Source organism: Belonocnema kinseyi, chromosome 5 (assembly GCF_010883055.1).
Source record: "Belonocnema kinseyi isolate 2016_QV_RU_SX_M_011 chromosome 5, B_treatae_v1, whole genome shotgun sequence".
NCBI lineage: Eukaryota > Metazoa > Arthropoda > Insecta > Hymenoptera > Cynipidae > Belonocnema > Belonocnema kinseyi.
In genome coordinates this window covers 117,522,173-117,535,597 of record NC_046661.1, presented here as the reverse complement: position 1 = coordinate 117,535,597, position 13,425 = coordinate 117,522,173, and the positions used below count along the sequence as shown (strand labels likewise).

Below are 13,425 nucleotides of genomic sequence, written 5' to 3'. Positions count from 1 at the left end.
ACCGCTAAAGTGGTGAAGAACACATTAAAAGCATTGAATTGGGAAATATTATCGCACCCGCCGTACTCTCTAGACCTCGCCCCGTCCGCCTATCACCTTTTCGCATCCATGGGACACTCACTCGCAGAGCAGCGCTTCGCCAATTTTGAATAAGTCGAAAAATGGCTCGTCGAATGGTTTGCCTCGAAAGAGAAAACATTTTTTGGATTGGTATCCATGATTTGCCTGAAAGATGGGCAAAATGTGTAGAATGCAATGGTCAGTACTTTGAATAAAAAATTTTGAGATTCCCTTGAGGATTAAGTGTTTTCTTTATTGAAAATACCGGCAAACTTCAACTAACACCCCTGGTAGATATATTTAGTTTTTGCAGTAGTCACAAAAACTTTTGTAACCAATTTCTCCCGCGCAGTTACAGTGTTATAAAAACCACAGGTATTTCATATTATGAGAACCACACCGTGCAACTATGCATTTACTATGCCTGACCTGTACAATGAAAAACTTCAACACTATTGATATTTTCCTACTTAGTTATTCAATCCCCATCACTCCAGACAAACTTTAATGCTAAATACATATTTGATGAATAATAAATAGGGTTTAAAGAATTCCCTTCCAAGAACTCGACCACCATCGATTTCACAAAAATTTCGCCTATAATCTTTAGAAGCCCAGTGAAAAATGGACTATACCACGAAATTACTCTTTCTTCAAGGGCTATAAGTTAATGATAGAACCAACAGAGTTTGTCTCTTAGTTTAGCTGATACCCCGCTTTCTCATATTACGAGAATATCTCATATTCGAGTACTCTCCTCTATATGTTTTTAAAATATCTAAAACTTTTATTAGAAGCTTTTTCGTACATTTTTATTATTTACTAACATAAACACAAAAAACCATGATTTTTATGGGTTTTTCATGGTTTTCACCATGCAAATCAAAGTTTCGAGTATTTTCACATCATTTTCGTAATTAGCGAATCAAAATACATGGGTATACGCAGCTTTAAATCTATAGAAGGTATGTATTATTCAGAACTGCGCCCATGCATTCTAAGAATCGGATCAGTAAAGATGGAAACACGATTTTCCTTTAACATTTCCGCTGGAATTCAAATTTAGATAGAGCGTTTCTTTAAAAGTATGGCAGATAACAACTACTTACAGTTTTGAGTAAACACAAATGATTGATTTACGACTTTTAAAATTGGTACAGGAATTCGTAACTTATATTGAAGACGGCCGTTTGTTTTTACAGATTTGTGAACGGCATGGATTTATTAAAAAAGAAAAAAGTCGGATTTTCCGGAATTATACTTTTTTATTTTAAAAGAACTTTTCAAAATTAGGAATGATATTTAAGTGATTTGACTAGTAAAAAGTGCTTGCTAATTAATCAAAGAATTTTCTATATTTACAAATGTATTCTAAATCAAAATTTGAACTCCTTAGGACATCCTGTATAATAATTTGGGACATAAACAGGATACTCCATACTATGAGAAAACTATCATACAAAATTTTAAAGGAACTTCCGAAGACTTTTTCAAAAAGTTCTATTCACAGAAAGTTTTAATAATTTGCTATGATTTTATTTCTAGGAAAAATTCCAAGAAAATTCTGTGAAAATTTCAAATATGACATCATAATTAATATCAAAAATTATTATTAAATAATTTCAAATACTGTTTTATCTGCATTAACTTAATAATTTTTTTCACAAAGAAAAAATGTTGTTTAAAATAATAGCAAAAATCCCATTAATTTTAAAAACGATAAAAAATTGTATGGATACAATATAAATAAATGAATACAGCTACATACTAGTAAAACTAAATTGATTAATACAAATAATAAACTACTTACTTGGTAATACAAAGCTGCCTTATAAATCACCCTGATCTAATTTTTTAAAAAGATTTTTCAATAGAATAATTTCTTTTACGTTGATGTTGAATTTTGTTTTGTTGAGAACTTTTCTTATTAAAGTTTTTACTTTGTGGACCCTTATCACTACGGTGAGTCCTGCAAGAACCCTGGAGACCGTATGAGGAAAGAAGCGTTGTACTAACAACTCCAAGGTATCTTCTCAAGGTTAACGAGGTAGTCGAGAATAACAAGATTACCCAGAGAAAAATAAAAGATTTTATTGTGGGGAAGGTACCAACTAGAAGGGATTCTAGTTTTAAAGAATTTCAAGGTTTCATTCTGCTTTTTCAATATTTCCTGCGAGATCTCCTGGAAATTTTGAAATAATTTAGTATGATCTTGGATGTTTCCTTCACGAAAAAAAATAAATTTTGATTGATAGAAGAGATGAGATTATCCCAAGTTAATTTTATGATTATAATTCCATCGATTTTCATGACTCTTTTTCATATTTTTATTCATTTTAAGATAGGATAGAATGGGTAAAAATATCTTATTGAATCTTTTGCTAAAAGATGATAAGTATGAAAAAATAGCCCTGGTGAAATTATCAGATAGGAATTCCTTCCGAAACAATCCGAAGTCATCCTAATCATTCCGTAATCTGTATCTGAACATTTTATTCCGTCCAAATCGATCGAAAATTAATCCGACTCAACCAGTTTCAATCCAAAACAAACCGAACCAAATTTACAATATACATAGTTACAATATTATAACTACTGCTCCAAATAATAAAGAAAGATCATTTTGCGAACACGTGACATAGCTCAACATGATTTACAGGGCCATCATTTAAATATAGCACCTCCTTCTATAATAAAAAATACATTTATAATAAAATTCCTTATCCTTTTTTAACTTAAATCAAAATATTATTTACACCATATAAAAATCATAAATATGTGCAGGGACTATGCCCGCACCAGCCCGCATGGCGTGCGACACGGACACGGAGAGGCTTCTGACTGTAAAATTTTATAGTTAAATATTTACTTTTACAATAAGACAATAGCAGGCCGAATATAGTATCAATATTCGAAGAATTACCCATGAGTAAATTTGATCTTTAAATTTGATAAAAACGCTGCAGCACGTTTATTTGACGAAAAATAAAATTTATCTGACGCAAGATAAAATTTATTAGACAAAAATATTTATTTGCCATATGTGATCACAGTTAAAAAAGGATCAATTTTATTGCAGAGCATTTTTCTCCATACTTTAAAGAAAGCTTTGGTGATATTTACAATCAGCTAGTAATTAGACGTGCAGTTTATTTTCAAATTACAATATATAACTTGATTAATTTACGATACTACATTAATTATTTGCAATCTAATGTGATTCCACTTCAGGTAATAATGTGAAAATAAAATGATGGTTGTTCTATTTGCAGTCGAATGTAAAATTACTAGGCCCGATGCTGAAAATTAATCGATCGGTGTAGGACATAGTAAGTTTACTTAAGGTGATAAATTTACTTGGGGCGTAAAGCCTACGAAATTTTATGTAAAAGTCACTTTTTCGTTACTTTATATTTTTTCTTTATATCTTTCTTTTGAATTTAAAAAGATTATTCATTTAATACATACAACCCTACTCTTTCTAGTAGTGCGTCTGTTGAAAGGCTATTCAGTGTCGCAGGTCTCGTGATGAATCCTCGAAGATCTAAGTTGATAGATCAGTCCTTTGAAAAACAGCTGCTCTTGAAAATCAACAAAAACTATTATTTCGGAAATATAAATTACAATTACTCAGAATGAAATGTGAAAAAACGGTGTAATATTAAAGAAATGTGCGTAGCGTAGTTCAGCAAAGGTTACAAATGATGAACAATGTAAAAAAATGTTTTATAAATCAATGTTGATGTCTGACTGTGCTCTTCGAACTTGGATGAGAAAAAGTATCACAGCATTATTTAATTTAGAAAAACCTCTAGCGGCAAAGTGACTTCGTGTCGTAAAGAGGAGCTATCTAAAGATGCGAACATACAATAATGTGTATATTGCAACAATTCGTATAAGCAAACGTACGGCTTAGCTCCCTAAACCATAGATTTTTCATAACACGATTTCCGATTTGCATATAGTATCTTTATTTTTGCCTTCGAATTTTTGTTGAACTAAAACCGGTCAAAAGGAGGCTCTTGATATCTACGTACACATACAAAATGAATACATGTAGGCGGCAAGCACACAGCGCGTTTGCTCCCTAGAAAATGCGTGCATATCTTGCATTTCAAGACTTTCCATTTGTTTCGTTTTCGAAAAAAATTCTATTAAAAGAAAAGCTTGCAATAAGACTCATTGATTTTGAAATTCAATACCTTATCCAAAAAGCTTGTTTTTTTATACTCCAAAAATGACCCTCAAAACTCCAAATGAGCTTTTTGCGATAAACGACATTGTGTAAGAGATTCGAAAAGATACCATTTTCTCCATCTTTCCCATGCAAAAGCATAATTTAGGGATTAGTAGTTGTTTAAATGATGCTCAATTGTCTTCAAATCAAAATATTAATTTAAAAAAGTACTAACTTTTCAAAAAAAGGTTACTTTCAGCATTCGTTAATTGGGTCATCAATTACAGGAAAATCTCAATTTTACTTATTTATTATGGAAAAAGAATTAAACATGTGAGATTTGTTTTACTTCTTTCAAAACATGTTAAATACAAAATATTACCCATGAGCTTCATAAACGCTAGCACAGATGCGAAAAATAATACATTTTTAATACTTCGAAACTTTCATTTTACCGTATAATAATCATTAATGCTGAAAAAATTGTTTTAAAAGTCGTCTTTGCCATCCATATAAATCACCCAGGGTGGCGCTAAGTATTGAATTGTCCCTGTCTGAAATCGAATGATTAAATTCATTAGATAGTTTGAATTTTTCCAAAAAATCGACGGCTCTTTTCGAATTTTTTTTTTTTTTTTGAAAATTTATTAAAGTCTTTGTTAAACCTTTTAAATCTATTCAAAATCTTTACAAAATATTTGAGATCCTTATGAAATCTTTGAAATATTTATGAATTTATTGCAATCTGTATAAAATATTTAGAATATTTTTGAAATATTTGTTATATTTTTCAAATTGTACAAATCTTTAGGAAATCGTTTAAGTCTTTATAAAATCTTTTCAAACTATCCAAAAGCTTTGCGAAATATTTGAAAATTTTGTGAAATTTAAAAAAAATCATAGAAATCTTTATAAATTATTTTTTAAAATTTTTTTGAAATATATTTGTTAATATTTGTAAAAATGATTGAAATATTTATGAAATCTTTGCGGAATATTTAAAATCATTGGAAAATCATTGAAAGCCATTTATAATATTTTCGAAGTTGGTATGAGCATCTGAACTTATAAAACTGGGCATGTAATGTATGTCAACAACTTGTCGAACTTTTTTGTCGTTGTTGTTTCAGTATCTAAAGCAATATAGATATTTTGATTTTTCCTTTTGATCCCGAAATAAAAATCGTAAAACATTTGAAAATTAATAATATGGAGGTGTTTCTTTTTAAAATTATTTTTTTTAATTCTTTAAAAGGCAGCCGTTTTATTTTATGTTGATTGCTTTTTATGTTGGTTCTTATGTCGTGAGTATATCTCATAAAAGTTTATATTGTGACCATTTCTTGAACAAGAGAACTTTTTTTTTATGAACCATAAAAATTTGCATTTTTTGCAGTAACAGGGCGAGATACAATAAATTTGTAAAAAGCGTATTTAAACCCCTCACAAACTTTTTTTAAAACGTCAGAAAGCACTTATCTCATTCTTCAGTTATGTTTCATTTCTGCTCAAATCTGAATGCAATCGATATTCATAGTATTTTTTTTAAACAATGAAATGTTGTACGATTTTGTTATCAAATATTTTCAAATTGTATAGTACCTGCCCGAACTTTTAGTCCACTAAAAAAATTGTATTAGGAATATACATACCTCTTTTTTCGTGGTATCTCATATCCACTTCCATTCATTCCCTGTCGATTAGGCCCCACTTGTAGTATATTCGATAAATTGGGACTGAGCAAATGTCAGAAAGACCGACCCATTGTCTATTTTTGATCAATTTTCGATTCGCAAATTCCACTTTCTGTATGATTTAGGTAATTAAGTGGAGAAATTTAAAACTTTGATAAATTAAAACCTCAAATCTCTTCTTCAAAATGAGATTAAGTACATAATAAAATATTTAATGGTTCTCGAATTACTATGAAAAACGTGAAAATCGATTGGTCGAGCAACAGACAATTCTCTATTTTTTGTTAGCGCATGAGAAACAAGAGACGGAAGATGTAGTCTCATTTTAAAGAGAAGATTTCACACTTTAATTTAGCGAAAATTCAATTTTCTCCATTTAATCTCCTAAAACATACAGAAAGTGGAATTTGAGAATTCAGAATTGAGAATTTCGTCAAAAGAGAAAAACAGGTTGGCTTTGCTGACATGCTCTCTGCCTATTTCGGCTCCAATTTATCTAAAATACTTCAAGTTGGGCTTAATCGACGCGAAATTTAATAAACTTACTAACAGGCTTTTAATCTTTCTATCCTTATTTTTTGCTGAGATACCCACGAAAAATGGCATGCTTTAAAAGTGATAATTTTCATTGGACTGAAAATGATGACCGGCACTGTACATTTTTAACACAACATCTTTTACAAAATTTTAGAAGATTTCACTGTTTTACCAGCTCCCTTTTACTCTTTTTATTGCCTTAACTAATACTTTTGTAACTTATAACTGGATTTTATTTATACAGCATAATTTAGAATCAAGAGCAAATTTTTAATTATTTATTTTCAAGTGAGAAATTAGGTTTTCAGTTGCTTTCCAGAGACGATTTTCAAATACACTAAAAAAATCGCTTCTCTTGTATTTGTCGTGAATTTAATTTAAGTATTTTAAAACTAAAAATGTGTGATCTGGAAGAAATGTGACGTCTGGACAAATATAACCGTGCACATGCGTGTCTGAACCACCGCACTGTGGGATGCCATTCGTCCCCTATGGCCTTTTACATACGTTTTATGAAATATCTTATCAGATGAAAAAATTAGGTGAATGCAAGTTCATTCGATACATAGTGTCATCAATGTCATCATGTTCCCACCTTTTAAGCTAAATGAATGATTATTTTACTTTATCTGGTTTATATTTTATAAAAACTTATTCTTTTCTAGTATACTATCTTATGTAGTGCTACGAACGACACCCAGCCGAAATCGTACCGGTTTCTCAGGCCGGTTGCCCCGTGATGCTGATTTTATTTCAGGAAATTTTTTCACACTTTTTTTTCTCTGTACGTTCTCTCTTCAACACTCAACTCAGAATTCCTATTGGTGTCTCCAGCCCACCTTCAGATCTACGGTTCACGCTCAGCTCACCTGCGACTACGCCTTCGATTTGTCTACAACTCACCGACTTTTCTATTTCTTTTCAATTTTTCTATAATTATTCCTATCATACTTTTTTGTAAGACACATTTACGTCTAGCTTGTTAATTTAAAAAATTTGCAACAGAAAATTTGCGTATAATTATTTTTAGTATCTAACAAAGATTTATTCATGATCCAAATGATTTTGTTCTTTGTAGCAGAATGCTTTGCAAGAATTATTAGTCATGAGGTAGAGGATTTTCTTATGCGAAACAGGTTCCTATTCATGTTTTCTCTGCGAGCAATCGTTAACACTACAAAGAAATTTTTTAATCTGATTTACAATGCGAAATAAATCGAACGAAAACTGCCATAAAATACAAATAAAGATGCATTATAAATTTATTTAATAACCAAAAACTTTTTGAGACATAGTATCGTTTAATACCTATTTTTGATGATTTGTTAAAAATAAGGTTTTTTACATTATATATTTATTCTGTTACAAGAGACTTGCAAATTAAACGAAGTATGTGCATTTAATTATTATTATTATTATTTAAATCATCCCGTCTTTATCAATAATATTTGATCAAACATTATAATTTTTTTCCTTTAACTAATAAAAAATTTATTTTATGAAATTTCAAACATATATTTGCAAATACTATAAAGTTAACAAGTTAAATAATGTATGATAAATAAACTTTATTTAAAGTCACGAAAATCGATAATTTGCTAATTTGTTCACAGTTTAATTAGATTAATGAACTCTACTTATCACCAGGTTTGTAAGTAATTCCGATTATAAAGACTTCGATTAATGGAAAACAGCCTTTGTTGCAGAATGATATTTACTCCAGCTCGGGTTATCTTGTGTCAAAGAGTATAAAACAGAATTTCCAGAAACCCTCCTTTTAGTTTGAATCGCGCATTGGAAATAACGAAGTGTGTCATAGTTTTGAAAAATAAATTAGTAATAAAAATGAAAGAAATTATAAACAACTTTTGACATTAAATAAGTGCATAAAAAACGATTGTTTATTAAATTGTATGCTACAACTAAAGCAACTCTTTTGGATGATTCAATAACACATACTCATCCCAATGAAAATTACGGATTAATCTATTGTGTTCGCGATCAGTGATTTCATGCTCAGTTTACAGGATATCAAAATCGAGACTAAAAACAAGTGGTGGAAATAATTTATTATTTATAGAAGCGGATCTGTGAAGGTTTATATATTTGTTCTTTCTTAGGGTTTCCAATTAATCTAATATACTTTCTCAAGTGTACTTTACTACCCATTACTCCAATTGGACTGAAACTTGGTAAAAGTTGGATGGTATTTGTATAAAAAAATCTTTACCCTGTAATCCTTACCTTAAAAAATCAAGGTCAAAAATATTTTACACTTCTCATAAAAAGAGGATATTTTTTTAGCTAAAAAGAAAACTTGGTTCGAAGATATATTTGGTATACCTAGAAGATTTAGAGAATATATTAAGACTGATTAAAAGGGATTAGAAAAAGGGAAACAGAATAAACACTTATCATTAATTCGGGATGTAGTGATTATAACAATATGGGCTTGCAATATAACAGGCTGGAAATTGATAGAATGGGATATTTTTAGAATAGATTAGGGTATATACACAACAGAACTGAGCCGGTTTAGGATATATTGATATGTTACACATAAATGAATTTACTAATTTATATAAATTATTTTTTTAGGTCACCCCTATCAAAATGTGGCAACTCATTTTTCAACTACTAATAATTTTCACAATCAGGCAAGTCCTAGCTTTTTCGCCAGAATTTGAATTTTATGATGAAATGATATCAGTACCAGAATTGAATCTTAATTTATTCTTTGATGATTGTGATGGTGCCAATATGATTTTTGAATCTCAAACTCCAGTGATTGGTTCAAATTTTATTTACGAGTCAAAAATGACCTGTTTAAATCTCGAAAACAGAGAAATCAGTGGATTATCTTCTGAAGCTTTTGATGCTCTTCCAAATTTGGAACATGTAAATCTTAGAAATAACAAATTGACGAAAGAAAAATTTTTATCTCGCGGAAAACACGAAAACTTAAAAATCTTAGTACTTGACAAGGCAATTCGAGGAGGATATCGAAACCTCACAGGATTCTCAGGATACTTAAAAGTTCTTGAATTAAAAGGATATTTTCCCAAAATGGAAAGACTTTATTTGAGAAATAACAGTATTGCAGTCATCTCTACAATTCATGGAAAGGCAGTTTTTCCAAATCTGACTCATTTATACTTAAATAACAACGAATTGACAAATGAGTCTCCTTATTTTGATCGAAGCTTCAGTTGGTTACCAAAGTCTTTAAAAGAAATACATTTTGAAAATAATGACATTGATTATTTAGGATTAGGTGAGTTTCATAATTTGGAATGGATTTCTGTAGATAATAACAGAATAACTTTTATCACTGTATGGAATTTACCAAAACTTAAATATTTCTCTGGGATAAACAATAATATTAGTTGGATTAGTGACTTTAGTGACTCTCCAGAATTACAAATTTTGAATCTCGCCAATAACAGAATTAGACATCTCAATCATATTCACAGAATGCTATCTATTGAACTTTTAATTTTGGATAATAATTTCTTCCATTCAATTCCAAAGATAGAATTAATTCCGAAAATAAAAACGCTTTCAATGAGATGTAACGAAATAAGATCATTAGTGAGCTGGGATTTTATTTCCATGTCGTCATTAAAAAGATTACATTTGGACAATAACCGGATTAAGTTTGTGAATAAGAAATCTTTCGAGAATTTGATAAATTTAGAAATTTTAACAATTGAGCAAAATAAGCTGACACATCTTTTACCTGGATGGATGGTTCATTTGAAGAGTCTAAGAGAGTTGAATCTGAAAGGGAATTCACTGTTGAATATCAAGGCTTTGGGATTGAGCAATCATTTTACACCGAATTTACGAATTTGGCTCGAAAGTAGTTTTAAGAAGGAGACGAATTATAGATTTATTTTGCCGAATAATGTAACATTAAATTTGGATACTGAATCTGCTGTGAGAATCTGCAAAAAAGATCATTCAAAAGTTATTCACGGGTTTGATTGGACTGAACATAAATGGTGATGCTGCTTGAAAGGTACTTACAGTATACATTAATTCTAATTTATATTCATTTGTTTTCTTTAGTAAAATCTTAAAATTTAATAATTGTGTCTAGTCGTTCCGAAAAATCGGGGGAGTTGGAAATTAGCCAAGCTTATGAAAAATATTGGTTCACTTCTTATAAATTTCGGGACGTCGAGACAAGTCGTTATTTATTCTATTGAACATTATTCATTCATTAAATTCTGTATTACAGAAATTTTCAAATTGATATTTCGAATTTAGGCTTTTCACATTTATGGGCTTGTAAAACTTGCAAATTGTTAAAAGCATGAATGCCTTCTAAATGTAGTCGTTTAATTTTATATGCTTCAACTTTAAAGCATTCAACCTTTTTAGTTTTATATTCCAAATTTAAACAATGATGGTATTTTGTAGACCAGGCCTATTATTTAATTTTGTATGACAAATATTAAATAGTGTTGATTACTGGTATATTATATTTTTTTGTAAAACGATAAAATCTTCCTCGGTCCGGACTTAAAACTACAATCATAAGCAGAAGCTTCATCTCGCTAAAGTAATGCCTAAACTTTACCGACATTAAAGTTTTCGCAAAGATAAAATCAAATTTTTTTTGCACCCGGTTATTATTTCCCAACTAAAATAGATCAGAAGTGACCACTGAGGTAAATCCAGGAGCTAAAAACCAGGTTTTCTGTCGAATTTTGCTTCGTTTAATTGGCTTTGGTTTCTGCAAAACTGTGTTTGAATAAATTCATTCATCAACCTTTTTGTTCTTGTATCATGTTTATTCTTAATTTTCTTATGGTAAACTTCTCCTATTTTGAGCATCTACAATTTTTGCAATTGGATCATCTAAGATTTTTCTAAGAAATTTTTTTTTCAATTAAATTTTCAAGATTAGTCTAAATCAGATATCCGTCTACTTTTTACAATGCAAAAAGCAAAAATTACAATTTATGCATTATTTTACTCGTGGTTTTGCAGAAACTGTTTTGAGGAAGTTATCGTTTCACCTTAACCACGGTCACGGTGGCGTAATTGGTTTATGTTCCTCACATGTGTAGTGGCACTGCCGGTTCAAATCTGGACTGAGGTAAATTTTTTCTCGTTTTAAAAACCAAATAAAATTGTAATTATATTTATATTTATATCCCTATTTTCATAGTCAACCAGTTTAAAATACATCGAGATGTGAGCTGTGAAAAAATCACGAGACCTTTTTTAACTACCCTATACTACATACCCTATTGCCTATTTTCATAACTATACGAGGTGTGTTCAAAAAGTAAGGTGACTTTTCAATTTTCGCGGGCTACGTACATTCAAGTTTTAAATTTTTTGTTTTGTTGTGTTGGTATACTCGTCGCGATCATATGTTCACAGTTTTGTCTATATAGCTCGTGTTGTTTTTCTAGCAGAGGCGTAAAAGGTTAGAAGGGTTCGGTGTGCTCGGCGATTTTCTTCTTTTGAAAAAAATGGAGCAAAGAGTTTGCATTAAATTTTGTGTGAAAAATGGAATCCAGTGCTCTAAGACTCTTTAAATGTTGACAGTTGCATACAGTGAGTCTACTCTGTGTAAGAAAAATGTGTATAAGTGGTACAAGCTGTTCCAAGAAGGCCGAGAGGATGTCGAAGACGAACCTCGCCCTGGACGTCCCAGCACGTCAACAACAGATGAAAACGTTCAAGCAGTGGAAGAAATGGTGTTGAAAAATCGCCGAATTACCATAAGAGAAGTTGCTGAAGATGTTGGCATATCGGTTGGCTCATGCTATGCTATCTTTTCGCAAAAAACGTCCGGAACTTTGGAAAAACAATTAGTGGCTTTTGCATCACGATAATGCACCTGCTCATTCATCGTTGCTTGTGAAAGATTTTCTGACCAAAAACAGCACCACAGTCATGCCTCAGCCTCCATATTCACCGGATTTGGCCCCCAGTGACTTTTTTCTTTTCCCAAAACTGAAGAGACCCATGAAAAGACATCGATTTTTAACGATTGAGGAGATAAAAACTGCATCGCTGAAAGGACTCAAGGCCATACCACAAAATGACTATCAGAAGTGCTTCGATGATTGGAAAAAGCGTTGGCACAAGTGTATTATATCTGAGGGGGATCACTTTGAAGGGGACAACATAAATATTGAGGAATAAATGAATATTTTTTGAGAAAACCATAAAGTCACCTTATTTTTTGAACACGCCTCGTACATACATCTGCGAGATGATCGTTGGAGGAAGCGTGTAATATAATTAAGCGAATAAAATATAGTTTAATTGAAAATTAAATGTTTTCAAGTTAAAAAATGAATTATAAGAGATACATGTGCATTAAGAAATGTTCACGTTTAAGTGCTTGAAAATGTTATTGAATTTTGTTGGTTTTGAAATTTAAATTTTTGTAATATTTTCATAAGTCACTATTCAAATTTTTGAAATGTTTGTATTTTCAGCAATAGTTTTGATGAACTTTGCAATTGATTAATCAGAATTTTAAAAAAATAAAAATTAGACGAGTCGAGGATTTTTTGTTTTAAATACTGAAAAATCTAAGTTTTCTATGTTGTTATTTCTCAATTGAAACGGTTCAGTTTTGAAAATTATTAAATACGCAATGTAATACTTAAGTATTACTTTTTTAATTAATAAGATTCAATATAAACCACACCTATCAGAGAAATATTTATATTTCATAGGAGCTTATCAAGTTGATTAAAAATGTATATACTCAAATTTCTGAAATAATAATTATAGTAAATTCATATTCTAAATATTATATTATGAGCTTTGATTATGAGAAAGGCATTTAATACTCTGAAATACGGTATATAAATCTGCAACATAAAATGTTAAATTAATATAAATATTACACCAAACTCTCGCTTTGGTTCCAGTGTCGGGGGTAAAAAATAAAAATAACCTAGGACTGATTTCGGGGGGATC

At 30.4% G+C, this 13,425-nt stretch overlaps 2 protein-coding genes across 2 annotated transcripts in view; one reads left to right on the top strand and one right to left on the bottom strand.

The window, feature by feature from the left end:
• The window catches only part of LOC117172996 (leucine-rich repeat-containing protein 15-like), a 24,872-nt gene extending 22,840 nt beyond the window's left edge, over positions 1-2,032 (bottom strand). The window contains exon 1 of the mRNA XM_033361337.1: positions 1,871-2,032. The gene's annotated coding sequence lies outside the window, so the exon portion shown is untranslated. The remainder of the gene's footprint in view (positions 1-1,870) is intronic.
• LOC117172997 (protein artichoke-like) overlaps positions 1-13,425 on the top strand; it is a 20,795-nt gene that overhangs the window by 5,243 nt on the left and 2,127 nt on the right. Inside the window, exon 2 of the mRNA XM_033361338.1 lies at positions 9,067-10,489. Within this exon, the coding sequence (XP_033217229.1) occupies positions 9,082-10,476 (1,395 nt within the window). The 5' untranslated portion in view covers positions 9,067-9,081 and the 3' untranslated portion in view covers positions 10,477-10,489. The remainder of the gene's footprint in view (positions 1-9,066; positions 10,490-13,425) is intronic.